General features: G+C 36.7%; 1 protein-coding gene across 1 annotated transcript in view; it reads left to right on the top strand.

The window, feature by feature from the left end:
• The window catches only part of EXD3 (exonuclease 3'-5' domain containing 3), an 849727-nt gene that overhangs the window by 358822 nt on the left and 473317 nt on the right, over positions 1-17588 (top strand). The window contains exons 9-10 of the mRNA XM_053695892.1: positions 166-239; positions 11312-11350. Coding sequence (XP_053551867.1) covers positions 166-239; positions 11312-11350 — 113 coding nt within the window. The remainder of the gene's footprint in view (positions 1-165; positions 240-11311; positions 11351-17588) is intronic.

The following is a 17588-nucleotide window of genomic DNA, read 5'->3' as shown; positions in this document are numbered from 1 at the left end:
TTGTGTGGGTTTTTAAATCCATTTTTCACTTATTAAACACGTATGCTTTTTATATAATAGATTGCATTGAATGTATAGATTTCCATAAAAACAGCTGACACTTCTGAAATATGATAGATTTTCTACTTTGTTCTGACTCAATCCCTGTTGGATTTTTAATTTCAGGTCTCTGTGCAAATTTAATAAATCAGCGTCATCTGGGCACTTTGAAGTACCTCATGTACAAGAGGTTTGTGGAAGTAAGTATGCAGCGGTCAAGGGGACGTGGCTGGGGGGGGGGGGGGCTATTATTCATTCAACTTATATATTAAAGTGTTCTCCACAGATAATTTTGCCAGCCGAGCGGCATTATAAAGTAGCCAAGTGGGGCAGTGTAATACTTTCTAATATTATAACATTTTCTGCTATCCAAAGCACAAATGAATTGCATATTTAACATGAATGTGTTTAATGATAATTTGTGCAACAAACATTGAACAATTTTTATAGCTAATTTGTCTAACATGTTAACTAGGTGGTGAACTCATTAAAAGGGTCCTGGGGAGAACACTGTGTTATGTTTCTATTGAACTCTATTAATTAGTTCAATTAGCACATTTTAGTTGCTGGAGCTTAAAGGGACATGAAACCCAATTTTTTTCTTTCATGATATAGAAAGAGCATGCAGTTTTAAACAACTTTCTAATAAAAAAAAAGAAAAGTAAAAAGAGGTGCACTTGTGAACATCTAATACGCTATCAATGGTGCAAGCAGTCCCAAAATAAATACTTCAGACATAAGAAGGTAGAACAGTTACCATGACAAGTAAACCCGTTCAAGAAGGACCAAGGCTGCACTCACGAATTACTGCGCCATATTACCGAATTGAAAAATAGGGAGCAAGAGTGGGGGTCCGTCTTCCACCTTAGAGCCTAAAATACAAACACACAAACAGGATAAAACATATAATAAAAGTCCAGCACTGTGCTGAAAAAGCTGCCTAAATACCCCAATTCAATATAACCAATAATTTATTTATTTATTTATAAAATATTTTACCAGGAAGGATACATTGAGATTTCTCTCGTTTTCAAGTATGTCCTGGGAATATCAAAGTAATAGCATTCCAAGAGCTAGCTAAATATTAAGCCGGCTGGCTAAAGCTACAGAGAACACTGCAATTACAAGGATGTACAGGTATAAAGAAAACAAAGTCCGTAATGAACCGTAGATGTATCAGAACCAGGCACTCAAGTGTCATACGACACGCTCCGGTATGTGCTCAGTCTCCTAAGAACAGGAGTACAAATGGCAGTCTTTTGTATCCAAGTACGGGCTGAGAGGCTCCAAAGTAAAACACAGTCTGTGCGGGGTTAATAAGAAGAAGTATATTCAAGTGTGCGAGAACACTGAGGCATAAAGGGGGTGAAAGTAAAATAAGACGTACCTGACCTCACATAGACATCGTCTGCTGGTAGGATAGATCAGCTAAAATCCTCTTCTTTAATACGGTATTCAGATGGTGGGTAGGTCAGCGTCTTCACTTGCTATTTAGATTCCCCGCCTCATAGATGCAATGCAGCAGCTCACAGCTGTGTCGGACGTAGCGAATACGTAATTGGGTTCCAAAGCATGACGCGTTTTGCCCCTCCCACAAAGGGTTGAATCCAGGCCTCGTCAGATGTAGAAGTCATTGGTGTTGTCGCTATTTGTAGTTTTAATTTGTTGATTAAGAACGCCCCTCTTTGTGTTGTCATCAGGACTTACGTAGTGGCTAAAGATTCATTGATACATTATTTAATTTGTTGGTCCGTATCATAAACTCTTAAAAGGAAACCAGAATCTTTGATATTGTAGATTTTTTTTCTACATCTGCAGCGTTCTAGAAACATATATGTTGAGTCATCACGTAAAGAGATAATATCAATTTATTTTTGGATGCCTTTATATTGCATATATCATATCAGCCTAAACTTTTACATCTTATTTCACTTTGCCTATTATTGTCATAGACTAATTCATGAACTTCTTTGAAATTGAGAAAATACATTTTGTTCGTAAGCCCTGATTTGAATAGCCAATAGAGTTTCAGTAGCTCTCATCCTATTGGTTGATTTGAACAGCCAATCGGATTTCAGTAGCTCTCATCCTATTGGCTGATTTTAATTTCAAAAATCAAATCAGCCAATAGGAATGCACGGGACGCCATTTTGAAAAGGCTCCCATGCATTGAAAATTCAGTGTATGGCGGCGACCGTACAAAGAGGATACTCCACGCCGGATGTCTTGAAGGATGGACCAGCTCGACGCCGCCTGAATGGATGAAGACCTCGCCGCCTGGATGTCCGGACTTCAGAAACTGTAAGTGGATCGTTGGGGGGGTTACTGTTAGTTTTCTTGTTTTTTTTTTTTACTTTTTTGGGGTGTTTTTTTTTTAGATTAGGGTTTGGGCTTTTTTTTAAAAGCCAAATGCCCTTTTAAGGGCAATGCAAAAGAGCTAAATGCCCTTTTAAGGGCAATGCCCATACAAATGCCATTTTCAGGGCAATGGGTAGCTTAGGTTTTTGTTAGATTTAGGTTTTTTATTTTGGGGGGTTAGTTGGGTGGTGGGTTTTACTGTTGGGGGATCTTTGTATTTTTTTCAGGTAACAGAGCTGATTTCTTTAGGGCAATGCCCTACAAAAGGCCCTTTTAATTTTTATTTTGGGGGGGCTTTTATTTTTATAGGGCTATTAGATTAGGTGTAATTGTTTTTATTTTGGATAATTTTGTTTATTTTTTTGTAATTTAGTGTTTGTTATATTTTGTAGTTTAGTGTTTTTTATTTTTTGTAATTTAGTGTTTTTTATTTTTTGTAATTTTAGATTTAATTTTTTTTAGTAGTGTTAGTTTTTTTAAATGTGTAATTTAGTTTATTTAATTGGTAGTTTTTTTAATTTTAGTATAATAGTTTTATTAGGTTAATTGTTAGTTTAAACTTAGTTTTTTTTTAATGTCACAGGTAAGTTTTTATTTATTTTAAGATAGGGATATTGTAAGTTTAATATTAAGTTAGGGGGTGATAGGTTTAGGGGTTAATAGTTTAATTTAGTTTTTTACGATGTGGGGGGCTGACGGTTTAGGGGTTAATAGGTTTATTTAGTGGCAGTGATGTGGGAGGCCAGAGGTTTAGGGGTTAATAACTTTATTTAGTGGCAGGGTGTCGGGAGCGGAGGAATAGGGCTTAATAGCTTTATTATTGTGTCAGCGATGTTGGGGTGCGGGGGAATAGGGGTTAATAACTTTTATTAGTGGCGGCGATGTCAGGAGTGACAGATTAGGGGTTAATAACTTTATTTAGGTGCCGGTGATGTCGGGGGCGGCAGATTAGGGCTGTTTAGACTTCAGGTTTATGTTAGGCTGTTAGGTTTAAACGTAACTTTTTTTCTATCCATCTATGTCTTTGGGGATAGCGTGCACAAGCACGTCAAAGCAGCCCTTGGATTTTGTGCGGTATGGAGCTTATCGCCACCATATCACACGCACAAGGTGGCTTTTTAGAAACTTCTAATGGCAGCGATATGTAGGGTGAAATAACGCAACTTTTGTTATGTTCGTTTCGCACCCTCTATAGCGCAAAACTTGTAATCTATGTGTAAATGTTTCTGAGCATCTATTACATGAGTTATGGCAGTATATACAGATAATGTAGAATACCTGGGGTATTAGTGGATGTAAAGTTGGAGATCCTGAGAAGGAAAGACATTTGCTTACATTTCTGTATTTGGATATAATGCAAGCAACATAGTAAAAATAAAGCAGGGTCAGTAACCCTATAGGAGGCGCTAGACTCGGGACTCCAGTGTCTCAAATGGATATGTAGACTCTCAAAACATTAAAAGTGAATAAATATATATGTAAACATAAATAAAAATGTATATCTATTAAACAGACCCAATGTTTCTTTAGTACCAAGGCCAAGCAATGAGCCAGGCAATATGTTATTAGTGTATTCACCCATTCCCATAAACAGTCCTTGTAATATGATGGAAATCCTAGATGATATAAATGGAATGGATAAGGAGATAATCCGTAGAAGGAAGGCAGCACTCAAACTTCACCATGAAAGGTCAGCAGCTCTTTAAACAACAAGGAAAGGAGAGAGGCGCCGTATGTGTGAATCGATCACCCACTATGTATAAGCACAAAGGTAGTACAGGGTACTCATGCTGTGAAGGTACCCCAGTGTGCCAGTAGATGCAGGCTGGTTTTCAACAGCAGACCAGCTAGCTGAGACAAGGCAGTTGCTGGAATCACAGGTAAGGCTGAGCCTAGAGTGAAGATTCGATCCAGGTGCTGTGTTAACTACTGGGAAGTGGTAGTCAGGAGGATGCAAAGGCGGGGATACACCACACCTTCCCCAAGGTAGCGTAGAAGAATGCACACAGCAATGAGAGTAACTAATTAAATATTGTTTTAATATAAGAATAAAAACAAAATTAAAAACAACTTAAGCTGTAATATGCATGTAAAGGTAATACAACGCGTTTCACGGTTTACACTGTTTCATCAGGCAACATGCACATTACAGCTTGAGTTGTTTTTAATTTTGTTTTTATTCTTATATTAAAACAATTTTTAATTAGTTACTCTCATTGCTGTGTGCATTCTTCTACGCTACCTTGGGGAAGGTGTGGTGTATCCCCGCCTTTGTATCCTCCTGACTACCACTTCCCAGTAGTTAACACAGCACCTGGATCGAATCTTCACTCTAGGCTCAGCCTTACCTGTGATTCCAGCGACTGCTAGCTGGTCTGCTGTTCAAAACCAGCCTGCATCTACTGGCACACTGGGGTGCCTTCACAGCATATGAGTACCCTGTATTACCTTTGTGCTTATACATAGTGGGTGATTGATTCACACATACGGTGCGTCTCTCCTTTCCTTGTTGTTAACATAGTAAAAATGTAATATTTAGAGCCCATGTTTCTTTTAATTGTGTTTAATCAGGCTTGTTAGACTTTCATGAGGCCTGAGTGTGCATAACATAGTTTTGCACATTCTTTTGTTTGTGTACATGCTTAAATATTATAGAGTCTAGACTTATAAGGCCACAAAAGATCTGGAAAAAGTAGTTTTCTGGGTTATGTGTTAGATCCACAGATTCTAGGGAGGAAGCAATGAGAGTCTTGGAAAGCACAGGCCCCAGTTAAGCCTTAACATTATTTGGTCCTAGTCAAGTGTCCTTGTGTATTCCCATAGTTCTGCTCTCTGATAATTCCAAGCCAATGTTACCTCAGATTGAAACAAACATGACAGTTGTTTTGAACTTTTTCCTATGCGCTAATTATTTTAAATTAGTGTCGGTTTAGTGGAAATCAAACAAAAGAGAAATTTTCCCACCATGACTTCTGGTAAGCATCAGTCAACACGCTCGATCTTCTGGTTTAAACTTGTTCTCTGTATTATCTGTACTCTTAAAAAAAAAAAAAAAAAAAAATCATCTTATAGTTTTCCTTGAATATTTAAAATGTTGGACCCCCTCACACACTAGTTGAAACCATATTAGAACATGAGGGTAGATGATGTCTGACAAATGCAGTGGCTAGAAACACCTCCCAGAAGTCTGAGGGGATGAATTCCCACCATTCCATATACCCCATCCCCTGTCTGCTTTAGACAGTGTGGTTAATAACTATTCAGAGTTTATGAAGAAAGAAGGTGTGCCTCTTCTCAGTACAGTACACTACTGCAATGGTCCATCACTCCTGTGGCTAAGCAAGTGGTCCAAAAATACAGGTACCCATGTACACTTGAGAGGTTGTCTTTGCAGCACAAACGTATCCTTGGAACTGGCTGCTCTAACCTGATACTACTTAGTGCGTCCTCTGGATCCTGCAGCATTGGATCTCACTTCAGCAGCACTCCTGGCCAGCCTGGATCTCCAAACAGCGTGCCTCTTAATGGACTGACACAACTGAAGGTTCCCACACATAGTGATGCTCTGACCGAGCTGCAACAAAGCAGCCGTAAAAAACGTGTGGTTCCGGCCACACTTAATACGTAGAAGAGCAAAGAGTTGTGACTATAAAGGCATAGATACCATTTAGGCATAATGTTTGTATTTGGTTTTTTTATCAGATTACAAAACAGCAGTAACATATATCAGCTGTCAGGTGGTGTCTACAGCAAGCTTGCAATTTGAGAAGTTACAATAGTCAGGTGGGCAGAAATACATCTCAGGGAAATTTCTGCAATTTTAATTCAATATTATGTGAGCTTAAATTGTTTACAGTTTATCTTTTATTTTGTCATTTGAAATAGCTTCCTTTTTCTATTTAAACTGACACCTTTACTGAATTATATAGAAAAACTTTGTAAACTAGAGGAAAAAGCAGAAATCCAGCACCCAGTGGGTGGTGGGAGAGCAAACCCAGGCCATTTTTGAATGCAGGGAATTCTTATTGCCAATGAGACAAAAGAGTTACTCAAAACAAGGGGTATTGGCTTACAACCACTGGCAAATAAACAAAGCATTTAAATGCTGCTAAATTTGCCTGCAAATATCACCTATGCTTTTATATTATTGATTAAGATCCCAGCTTTTATATTAAAGCTGGGATCTTAATCAGACAATGTGGCCATATTATGCTTAGCTAGTCACCAACTTACAAGGTCCTTGCACTATAATATTCAGGTGTGTCCATTAAAGTTTATTGGAGTTGTATAGAAAGCCAGGAAGTCTCATTCAACTGTTTTTCTGGCATTGTTGGCTCAATTCCGCTCCTGCGCTCAGTTCCAGGAGTGAGGCTAGGTTTTGCCGGCCCTCCAGCATTTACCACATCTCCTTGACAAACTATGCATCGTCATGTACAATGTAGATTTTTTTAAAGTAGTGTATATATCTTAAAAGGGATATTTTGTTGCTAGCTGTGTTTATTTTTTCAAACATAAATATATGTTTTAAAATATGTTAATGTAATAGTATTATTAAAATGATAGTTCTTTATAATTTTTTGCTTTTTATGTAAAAATATAATTTAATGCTACTGACTACTATAACATAAATATATATTAGCATATATATATATATATATATATATATATGTTATCACTAATAAACACAACAAGCTAACATTAATACATTTTATTTTATATGCAATACATAAAATAATATCTAATATACGTGGCAATGCATACCATTTTAAATATTGAATATCAATGCAAGGCCAAACTACTTTATATATACAATGTTTAAAATAAAATACATCATCATGTATAATGTATATTAGTTTACAAATTGGATAAAATTAAAATGTAGATATTCTTGCTTATGTTTATTATTTTAAATATAAATTTATTTTTAAAATATATATTTGTTATAAAAGAAAGTTTTATTATAATTATAGAATTACATAACTGCATGCCTGTTATGTAATAATACAATTGTAATACTAATGACTTTTGTAACATATGTAAAATATTTGTTTACAACAATAAACACAAGAAAATAAATACATTTTAATTTATATACAATACATAAAAGAATATGCCTCATACATGAGAATACATACTATTTTAAACACTGTGTTGTTAAAGGGACACTGAGCCCTTTCTTTTTCTTTTGTGATTCAGATAGAGCATGAAATTTTAAGCAACTTTCTAATTTAGTCCTATTATCAATTTTTCTTCGTACTCTTGCTATCTTATTTGAAAATGTAGGCATCTAAGCTAAGGAGCCAGACAATTTTTAGTTCAGCACTATGGAGCACACTTGTTTATTGGTGGGTGAATTTATCCACCAATCAGCAAGAACAACCCACGTTGTTCACCAAAAATGGGCCGGCATCTAAACTTACATTCTTGCTTTTTGTAGTGTTGTGCTTACTTCCTGGTTTGGTCAAAGGGCACATTGAGGCTTCCATACAAAGATGATGTCATCAAGTGGGCTGTGCTTAGAATCAGTACAGTTCAGAGAAGCCATCTTGTGACAGTTTGTGATGCAGTTAAAGTACAAGGATTGAATCTGAGCTTTGACAATTGCTGATACTAATAAATGTAATGTCAGCTACAGATCACTGCAGAGGATACAGCATCAGCCAGTCAGGAAGAGTAAGAACTGTCAGTTACACATTATAAGTTATATTGCAGTTATACAGTTAACAGTTATACAGTTATCAGTTACCCTGGATTACTATAGTACAGTGTACAGGACTGCTAATATAAGGAGTGCAGCAGCCATTTATTATAAAGGACTATATATGTGTATCTATCCATATTACTGTGTGCAAATCTACAGGAACACCTTGTTATGTCATGCAGTAAATAAAGTGCCAGTTTACATTTAGAAGTTGCAAGTGCATCATTCATATAAAGAGTTAATGTTTGCTATGTAAGGACATTACACTTTTCAAATAACGATGCCAAGAGAATGAAGAAAATTTGATAATAGGAGTAAATTAGAAGGTTGCTTAAAATTGCATGCTCTATCTGAATTACGAAAGAAAAAAATTGGGTTCAGTGTCCCTTTAAATTCTAAAATACACTATTAACCCCTAAGCTGCCCTAACCTAATCACCTAACCTCACCGACCCCCACCCAATATAGGTATGGGGGGTGATTAGATGATTATGCAGTTTATGCCCTAAACTGCCACATCCCAATGCAAACTACACCTACACTACGTAACACCTAACCCTCCACTAAAGATACAGAAAAAAAAAATCTTAGTTACAGTAGAATAAAAAAAGTCTGTTACATAAAATAAAAAGACAGTGTCCAAAATAAAAACCCACACCATTATACTTAACACTAACCTACATGTCCAATAAAAAATAAAACCCACCCAAAAGAAAAAAAAACTAAACACTAAATTTAAATTACAAAAGACCTAAATAGGACCTTTTGTAGGGCATTGCCCTAAAGTGAATGTAGCTCTTTTACATTCAAATAAATTACACCCCCCCTCTACAATTCAAGTAACCCCCCCCACCACCCAAATTAATAATGGCTAGCTACAAAACCAATCTTAAAAATGTATATGTAAAGTAACAAATCCTATTCTTTAAAATAAAAAAACTAAGCCCAAACTAAACCCAAAGTTTAAACTCACCATGCAAAAATCCAGCTCCTCTTGATTCAACGTTGGGCCCTCTTCATCCAGTGTCCTGGCATCAGGGGCTCATCTTGGTGGAGGCGGACTTTCAGGTGGCCTCTTCCACCGCCTCCTCTCTGCAATCTTCATCAAAGCCGCGGCCCTCTTCATCCTGGTGCCGGGGGCCCATCTTCGCGGCTCTGCATCTTCTATCTTGAAGTCTTCAGCTCTCTTCCCAGAGCCCTCCTCTTCATGCGATCACCACCGCACACTGAATTTCAGGATGCATAGAACCAATTTATATAGGGGTACTGCTTCATCCCTATTGGCTGATTTTTAATCATGAAAAGGAGAGCTGGATTTTCACATGGTGAGTTTAAACTTTGGGTTTAGTTAGTTTTTTTTGGGGGGGGGGGGGTTTATTTTAAAGAATAGGATTTTTTATTTTAAATGTTAATTTTTAGGATAGGTTTTGTAGTTAGCCTTTATTTTTATTTTTTTTTGGGGGGTGGGTTACTTTTATTGTAAAGTGAGTGATGTAAATGAGCTGCATTCACTTTAGGACAATGCCCTACAAAAGGCCATTTTAAGGACTATTGTAATTTAAATTTAATGTAAGTTTTTGTTTTGGGTAGGTTTTATTTTTTATGGGGCATGTAGGTTAGTTTTAGGTATAATGATGTTTTTTATTTTTGATACTGTCTTTTTTCATTTTCTGTAACTTAGATTTTTTTTTTTTCAGTAATTTAGGGGGTATAGATTAGAGGGGGGGGGGTTAGGTGTTAGGTAGAGTAGGGTTAGTTTGTGTTGGAGGTTTCTACAGAAAATTCATGTATTATGAAGTACCTGGGCTGGGCAGTGTATTACAATATTATCACATTTTCTGTTACTTATAAATGCTGTGCAAGTTATTCATGGTACATATTAATTGCATCATTTACCATAAATGGATTTCATAATATTTTTTTTAATTTTTGTTGCACAAATTATCAACTGATTTTATCCTAATATTGGCCCAGGGGTTCCATTAAATAGGTCCTGAGTCCCCCTACAGCACTGGAAAACATGTACTCACAAGCATCTAGACCTAAACACACAATCTCTATCCTATATATAGCTATACAGAGAGACAACAATGCCCCCAAGACAACCCTGATGCTTAAGTGGGAAGATGACATTAACATTACTTATGACAAACATACATGGGAGAATATATTTAGCTCGATTGGAAAGGGGTTGATCAGTGCAGATTTACGTGAAAATACCCTTAATATTGCATTTCGCTGGTATCTCACACCAAATATAACCTCCCATATGTCACAAACCGCATCAAACCTATGTTACAGAGGATGTGGAAACTTAGGCACCTTCAAACATATGTGGTGGGATTGTGAAGGGGTAAAACAGATCTGGCACTCCCTTTCCACCTTACTTAGCTCGATCCTAGAGGAGGAGATAGAGCTCAATATCTCTCAAGCTTTGCTACACACAGGTGACAAAAATATTTCAAAGAAATGAATACTTTTATTAGAATACTGTGCACGATCACTAGCATACCACTGGAAAACAGGGGTACCATCATGGATGGAAGTGAGAAATATGATAAATAACACATTTAGAATGTACCAATCTGCCTCATGGATCATGAACACCAGAGAGTCATTCGAGAAAGTATGGTTCCATTGGATCCTGAATAACACAAACACCACTTAAAGGCTATACAATAAAGATGCTAGATTTAGATGTTGGGAACTTAGTAGCACCTGTGTACAATAATAACAATGTGAAGGTTTGAGAAGGGCCATGTAGCTTATCTAAAGCAACTCTTAAGACTTTTCGTAAAGTTAGATATATGCAATTGATATATACAACATATGTGTGGGTATTAAATTTATTTTTCCTCCCCTATTTTTGTTATTTTTTATATCTTATCTTGCCTTTTTGTTTTCCTTTTTGATTTTTGGCAATACTCTCCCCTCTTTTTCTTTTTTTTTTCTTTTGTCATGCCAAGAGATACTTGTATGAGCTTATAATACCAACTAGCCCCTATCTGGAGGGGCTTTGACTCATTTACTTTCTGTAACAGTTTATTTGTAATTGTATTCATGTTGTGAAAAAACATAATAAAAAATATTTAAACATAAATAGGTCCTGAGGAGAATTACTGATAAATGCACCTTGTAGAGAAAGAAACAGATGTATTGTAGTTAGGAACTAATGACTGAGTAATTGTATCTGTGTGTTTTTTTGCGTTTACAGAAATCGATGACGCATGAGAACTGGACAGAACATGTGCAGGTAACACTATGACAGCCCCATCTGTGCCCTGTAGCTTATCTAAGCATCCCTGACCAGGGCATAAAGGTCATTTTGTCTCTGGTTACCACTTCCTATATCATCCTGCAGCAATGAAATATGATGCTCATATGTACGTGGCTATACAGGTAACAAAAGCATATTTTTAACTTAAAGGGATACTAAACCCAATTTTTTTCTGTCATGATTCAGATAGAGTATGAGATTTTAAGCACCTTTCTAATTTACTCCTATTATCAATTTTTCTTTGTTCTCGTGTTATCTTGATTTGAAAAATCAGTACTGTAAGCTTTAGAGCCGGACCATTTTATGTTCAGCACCTGGGTAGCACTTGCTGATTTGTGGCTAAATGTAGCAAACCAATCAGCAAGCGCTACCCAGGTGCTGAACTAAAAATGGGCCGGCTCCTAACCTTTCATTACTGCTTTTTCAAATCAAGATAACATGAGAACAAAGAAAAATTGATAATAGGAGTAAATTAGAAAGTTGCTTAAAATTTCATGGTCTATCTGAATCACGAAAGAAAAAAATGTGGGGTTAGTGTCCCTTTAAAGGGATATGAAACCCAATTTTCTTTTCTTTCATGATTCAGATAGAGCCGCATTTTTAAGCAACTTTCTAATTTACTCCTATTATCAGTTTTTCTTCATTCTTTTGCTATCTTTATTTGAAAAGCAGTAATGTAAGCTTAGGAGCCGTCCCGTTTTTTGTACAGCACCTGGGTAGCACTTGCTGATTGATGGCTAAATGTTGCAAGCACTACCCAGGTGCTGAACCTAAACTTGCATTTCTGCCTTTTCAAAAAAAGATAAATTGAATAAATTGATAATAGGAGTAAATTAGGAAGTTGCTTTAAATTGCTGCTCTATCTGAATCATAAAATGTGGGTTTAATATCCCTTTAATATATGCTGTAGTAGCGCATCATCCCTGAGAGAAGTGATTGCAACATGAAATCGGCAAACATAAAATTCTTTCACTATTTGGTTCCATAACCGTTGTTATTAAACAAGGGAGAGTAAACACCTTGAGGTTTTACAAAAAAATATTTAGTTATGCGTAGTAGAAACAACGTTGCAAGATACTTCCTTGATTTATGTTGCCCCCTTTTCATGTAATTTACCTCTGAAAATTGGGAATTTGGGAATGCACCCTGCTGACTTCTCAAGGCTAACCCTGCTACTTATCTGTCTCTTAATTGGCTTTATCAGATGACAACTGCAAAATAATTCACTTTATATCACTATAATCAATGTGGCTAACCTTGTTGTCTGCAGACTCCCAAGCCTGGATTAGCTCCTCCCAAATGATGCAATTGGTGGATGGAGTTTGGCTATTGTAAACCAATTAGAGCAAGCAAGATGTTACAGATGTAACAGTTTTTCTTTCATGATTCAGATAGAACATACAATTTTAAACAACTTTCCCATTTTCATTTATTATCACATTTTCTTTGTTTTCTTGTTATCCTTTGTTAAAAAGCAGCAAAGTAATTTCAGGAGCCTGCACGTGTCTGCAACACTATATGGTAGCAGTTTTGCAACAATGTTATACATTAGCAAGAGCACTAGATGACAGCACTAGTTCCTTTCATGTGTTGCTCCAAACATGCACACTACCTATCTAGATATCTCTTCAACAAAGAATAACTTAAAGGGACAGTCAAGTCCAAAATAAACTTTCATGATTCAAATAGGGCATGTCATTTTTAAAAAAACTTTCTAATTTACTTTTATCACCTGTTTTGCTTTGTTCTCTTGGTAATTCTTAGTTGAAAGCAAACCATATCCTAATTTCTTAGACCTTGAAAGCCGCCTCTAATCTGAATGCATTTTGACAGTTTTTCACCACTAGAGTGCATTAGTTCATGTGTGTCATATAGATAACATTGAGCTCACGCACGTGAAGTTACCCTGGAGTAAACACTGATTGGCTAAAATGCAAGTCTGACAAAAGAACTGAAATAAGGGGGCAGTCAGCAGAAGCTTAGATACAAGGTGATTACAGAGGTAAAAAGTGTATTATTATAACTGTGTTGGTTATGGAAAACTGGGGAATGGGTAATAAAGGGATTATCTATCTTTTTAAACAGCAAAAATTCTGGTGTTGATTTTCCCTTTAAAGGGACAGTCTACACCAAAATTTTTCTTATTTAATAAGATAGATAATCCCTTTATTACCCATTCCCTAGTTTTGCACAACCAACACAGTTATATTAATATACTTTTTACCTCTGCAATTACCTTGTATCTAAGCCTTTGCAGACAGCCTCCTTATCTAAGTGCCTTTGACAGACATGCAGTGTAGTCAATCAGTGAAGACTCCTAAATAACTTCACGGGAGTGAGCACAATGTTATCTATATGACACATGTGAACTAGCACAGTCTAACTGTGAAAAACTTTCAAAATGCTCTGAGCTAGGAGGCGGTTTTCAACTGTTTAGAAATCAGTTTGAGTCTAGCTAGGTTTAGCTTTTCAAAAATACCACCAAGGGAACAAAGCAAATTTGATGATAAAAGTAAATTGGAAAGTTGTTTAAAATTGCATGCCCTATCTGTATCATGAAAGTTTAGTTTTGACTTTACTGTCCCTTTAAGAACGAAGCAAATTTGATAATTGAAGTAAATTGAAAACTTTTTTAAACGTGTATTCTCTATCTGAATCATGAAAGAAAATTTTTGAGCTTCATGTCCCTTTAAATAAGTTTAACAGAACACTGGGGAACATGCTACCTGTGTCTCTTGGTATCTCCAGCAATTCTTTGTTTATAAAATAAAGACTATTGTTTGTTTAAAATGTCAAACCACATCTTGCTGATGATAAAGGATTCTTCAAGCTTTTACAAAGAAATATATAAAACAGTAAAGATGTTTGTGAGCTATTTACAGTGTGTCGTGTTTCAGCGACAGGTTTACGGTTTTGTAGATAATAGGCTAGATTACAAGTGGAGCTCTATTTTAAAATGCGCCCGTAAAGGGGCAAATTTGCCTGTTTATGGGCGCACGTTAAATGACCAGCCATTACAAGTGGCTGGTTAATCGTCACGCAAGCTCTCAGGAGCACTTTGTGCTTAGCGCAATTAACCAGAGGTCAGATCTCTGGTTAATTAAAAAAATGTACCCCCAATTGGACCTCCAAATAAAGTGGACAGTTCCATATGAGCATCATTATTTTTTTTTAAAATAACTACCTGAAGCAGTTGCAGGTATACCTAACTTTACAGCGCTTTGCGGAGCTGAAGTTCAACCTCCAAGGATTTTGTAACAGTGCTGTACTCGTGAGATTGCGAGAAAAGTGACTGGCACCATTTTGTTATGCGCAGTTCGCCCTGTTTTCAGCTTTATAGTGCAATCTGTGTCTCATTGTTGTAGTCTGGCAAATTTTACTACAGTAATTGTCACTATTTTACAGGTACAGTTTATTTTTAATACTGTGCTGTGCTGGTGTTAAACTAAACTTAGTGCTATTGCACCCCTAATATATGTTAGTTTAATCGTGTTTTCATGTTTTTACATACACTGACAAGTGAAAAGAAAGCTAAAACCGCATTGTTTCACTTTACCGCTGTATGTGTGAGGTATACCTGTATAAGGGGTTAAAGTGAGGGGATGTGGGGTGTTAGAAAGAAAAGGTAATGAAAGCGCCTTTACATTGAAGTCTATGGTTACTGTTATCATTATTAATAAATATATATATATGTATATGCTTAAATACATATATATTTGTTATATGTGTATATACACTAATAAAGTCCCAGGTGACAGGAGAGGTCTTTCAGATAAACACCTGTATGAATTGTATGACAGAGAGTGTCATATATATGCTCACATGTCAAAAATGTAAAGTTCAGTATATTGGTCTCACCTCAAGGGACATTAAGACAAGAATAAGGGAGCATAGATCCACAATTTCCAGAGGTAAATCCCAAACCCCCCTGGTTAAACACTTCACTGAGAGACACAATGGAGAAATAAACACATTAAGGTGGTGTGCTATAGAGGAAATAAAAGTCCCCAAAAGGGGAGGTAATTTAGATAAACTCTTAGCAAGAAGGGAGATGTTCTGGATTTTGAGACTCAGAACAAGACTCCCTGAGGGTCTCAATTCCAGGTATGATATTATTAACTATTGGGAATGATCTACCCCTATCATTCAACTCCAAGGGTTACATTACCCCTAACACACCATACATGCACTTATATTCTTTAAGATTACTCCAACATAGTAACTAATTTATCTCTCTTTGTATTCCTAATAAAGTGTAGTTACATAAATAGGTTCTCTGACAAGTAGCAAACATGTTAGATAAGCTTCTAGAGAAGGGTGTGGAGTAGATATTAGGGAAACAATATACACATAATATGTCTGTGGTTTCCCACAGCCAATCTGATCAAGTGTGGAGAAACCCCCAAGAAAAGATATCATGAGGGTTATATAGAATAAACAAGTATATGTAACATTTCCCACCCACACTAATAGTGTATATCGGCATGTCTTTTCAAGAAAAGTTGAGCCAATGTAATTCACTATAATTAATATTTTTGTATTCAAGAGGCCAAACAATATCTTTCCTATAACATTGGGGTATTAAGTAGATTTTCCTCAGAAGTCTAAGCTATAGATAGATTTGTTCCAATGTGTTTCATCTGGCATATCCCTTTAATCACACATGATATAGAAAGCACAATTCTCTAATATAAGTATGAGTAGCTAAATAATAGCAGATAAAAGTAGTGACTTAAAGAGTGATAGGGTTAAGTACACAGCTGTAGGTGTTCAGCATTACCTGGGCATTAGAAGGAGGAATAGCGCATAATGTTTTTAACCAATTAGAAATGATTCAGGTGTTCTTAAAGGCAGGGAGCACAGACACACAACAGGCTATGATTACGGCTAACAGCCGAAACGCGTAAGCCCGTGTGCTGCGCTCTTTCCCCAAACAAGTGGCTAGGCTGTCACATATTTCTATTTTTGAATTTTAAATATATTCAATAAATCATCAAATTTTTACGGAGTGTGGTTTTGTCTTTTTTCTTTGGTATATACACTAATAAACACATAAATATATATGTATATATTTATATTCATATATATTTTTTATTTTCTGCCCAAGGCTGTGTGACTTGCTCCCTTCACTGCTCTAGGGTCTTTGACATTTCTCACAGCATGAGATTGAGGCTCCCATTGGAGCCTATAGAAGCATGCTCTCATGATCGAAAAGCCTCAAGGTAATGGGAACGCGAGGTCGTGTTCGCATTACGCTTAACTTTTAATACCAGTGCACATTTGGGTACGCTCGTATTACTGAGGGGACACAAAAAGCAGCAGCACTTGTCCAAATCCTTAAAGGCAGGTTTATTGAGTACAGAGAAAACAAAAATCACAAAGTTTTTAGCCCTTAGTCGTGTGAATAATTTGGGCATTACCTGCACCACTGTTTATACCAAACGGGTGTACAATTCAACAGGTGCATATTGCATCACAATTAAAACATCTAGTCTCAAACCCCACCCACTGGTCACGGTTACACATTACATTTAAAATGTATACCCAAAAAAACAAAAAGGACAATGAAACCACCCCCCTCCTGCATCATCACTACATCACTAATAGTGATGATTATTATTATTATTATTATCGATTATATGTAGAGCGCCAACAGAGTCTGCAGTACTATAAACATAGGCGGTATGCAAGGTAACATTTATAGGGATAAAATGGGTAGAGGACCCTGCCGAGAGTCGCACTGTTGTAGTCAGCTCTGAAGAAGGTGATCTACAAACAGCTGGACTCTTAGGCTTACATGTTAAGGGGGTTCAAGGGGATATCAATGGAGGAGAGGAACTGGTATAAAGTAAGGTTAGCATAGGTTGTATGCATCCCTGAACCTGAAGAGTCTTTAGGGAGAGCTTGAAGCTTTCAAAACTAGTGGAGAGTCTTGTGGAGCGAGGCAGAGAGTTCCACAAGATGGGAGCCAGTCTGGAGAAGTCCTGTAAACGGGAGTGTGATGAGGTGACAAGAGAGGAGGAGAGTAGGAGGTTGTGAGCAGAGCGAAGGGGACGGGAGGGAGAGTATCTGGAGACAAGGTCTGAGATATTGGGGGGAGCAGTGCAGTTGAGGGCTTTGTATGTCAGAGTCAGAATTTATTGTTTAATGCTGGAGGCAAAAGGAAGCCAGTTAAAGGGGTTGGCAGAGAGGTGCAGCAAATGAAAAGCGACGT

Source organism: Bombina bombina, chromosome 12 (genome assembly GCF_027579735.1).
Source record: "Bombina bombina isolate aBomBom1 chromosome 12, aBomBom1.pri, whole genome shotgun sequence".
Lineage (NCBI taxonomy): Eukaryota > Metazoa > Chordata > Amphibia > Anura > Bombinatoridae > Bombina > Bombina bombina.
The sequence above is the reverse complement of the archived record's forward strand: the minus strand, read 5'-3'. Positions and strand labels throughout refer to the sequence as shown.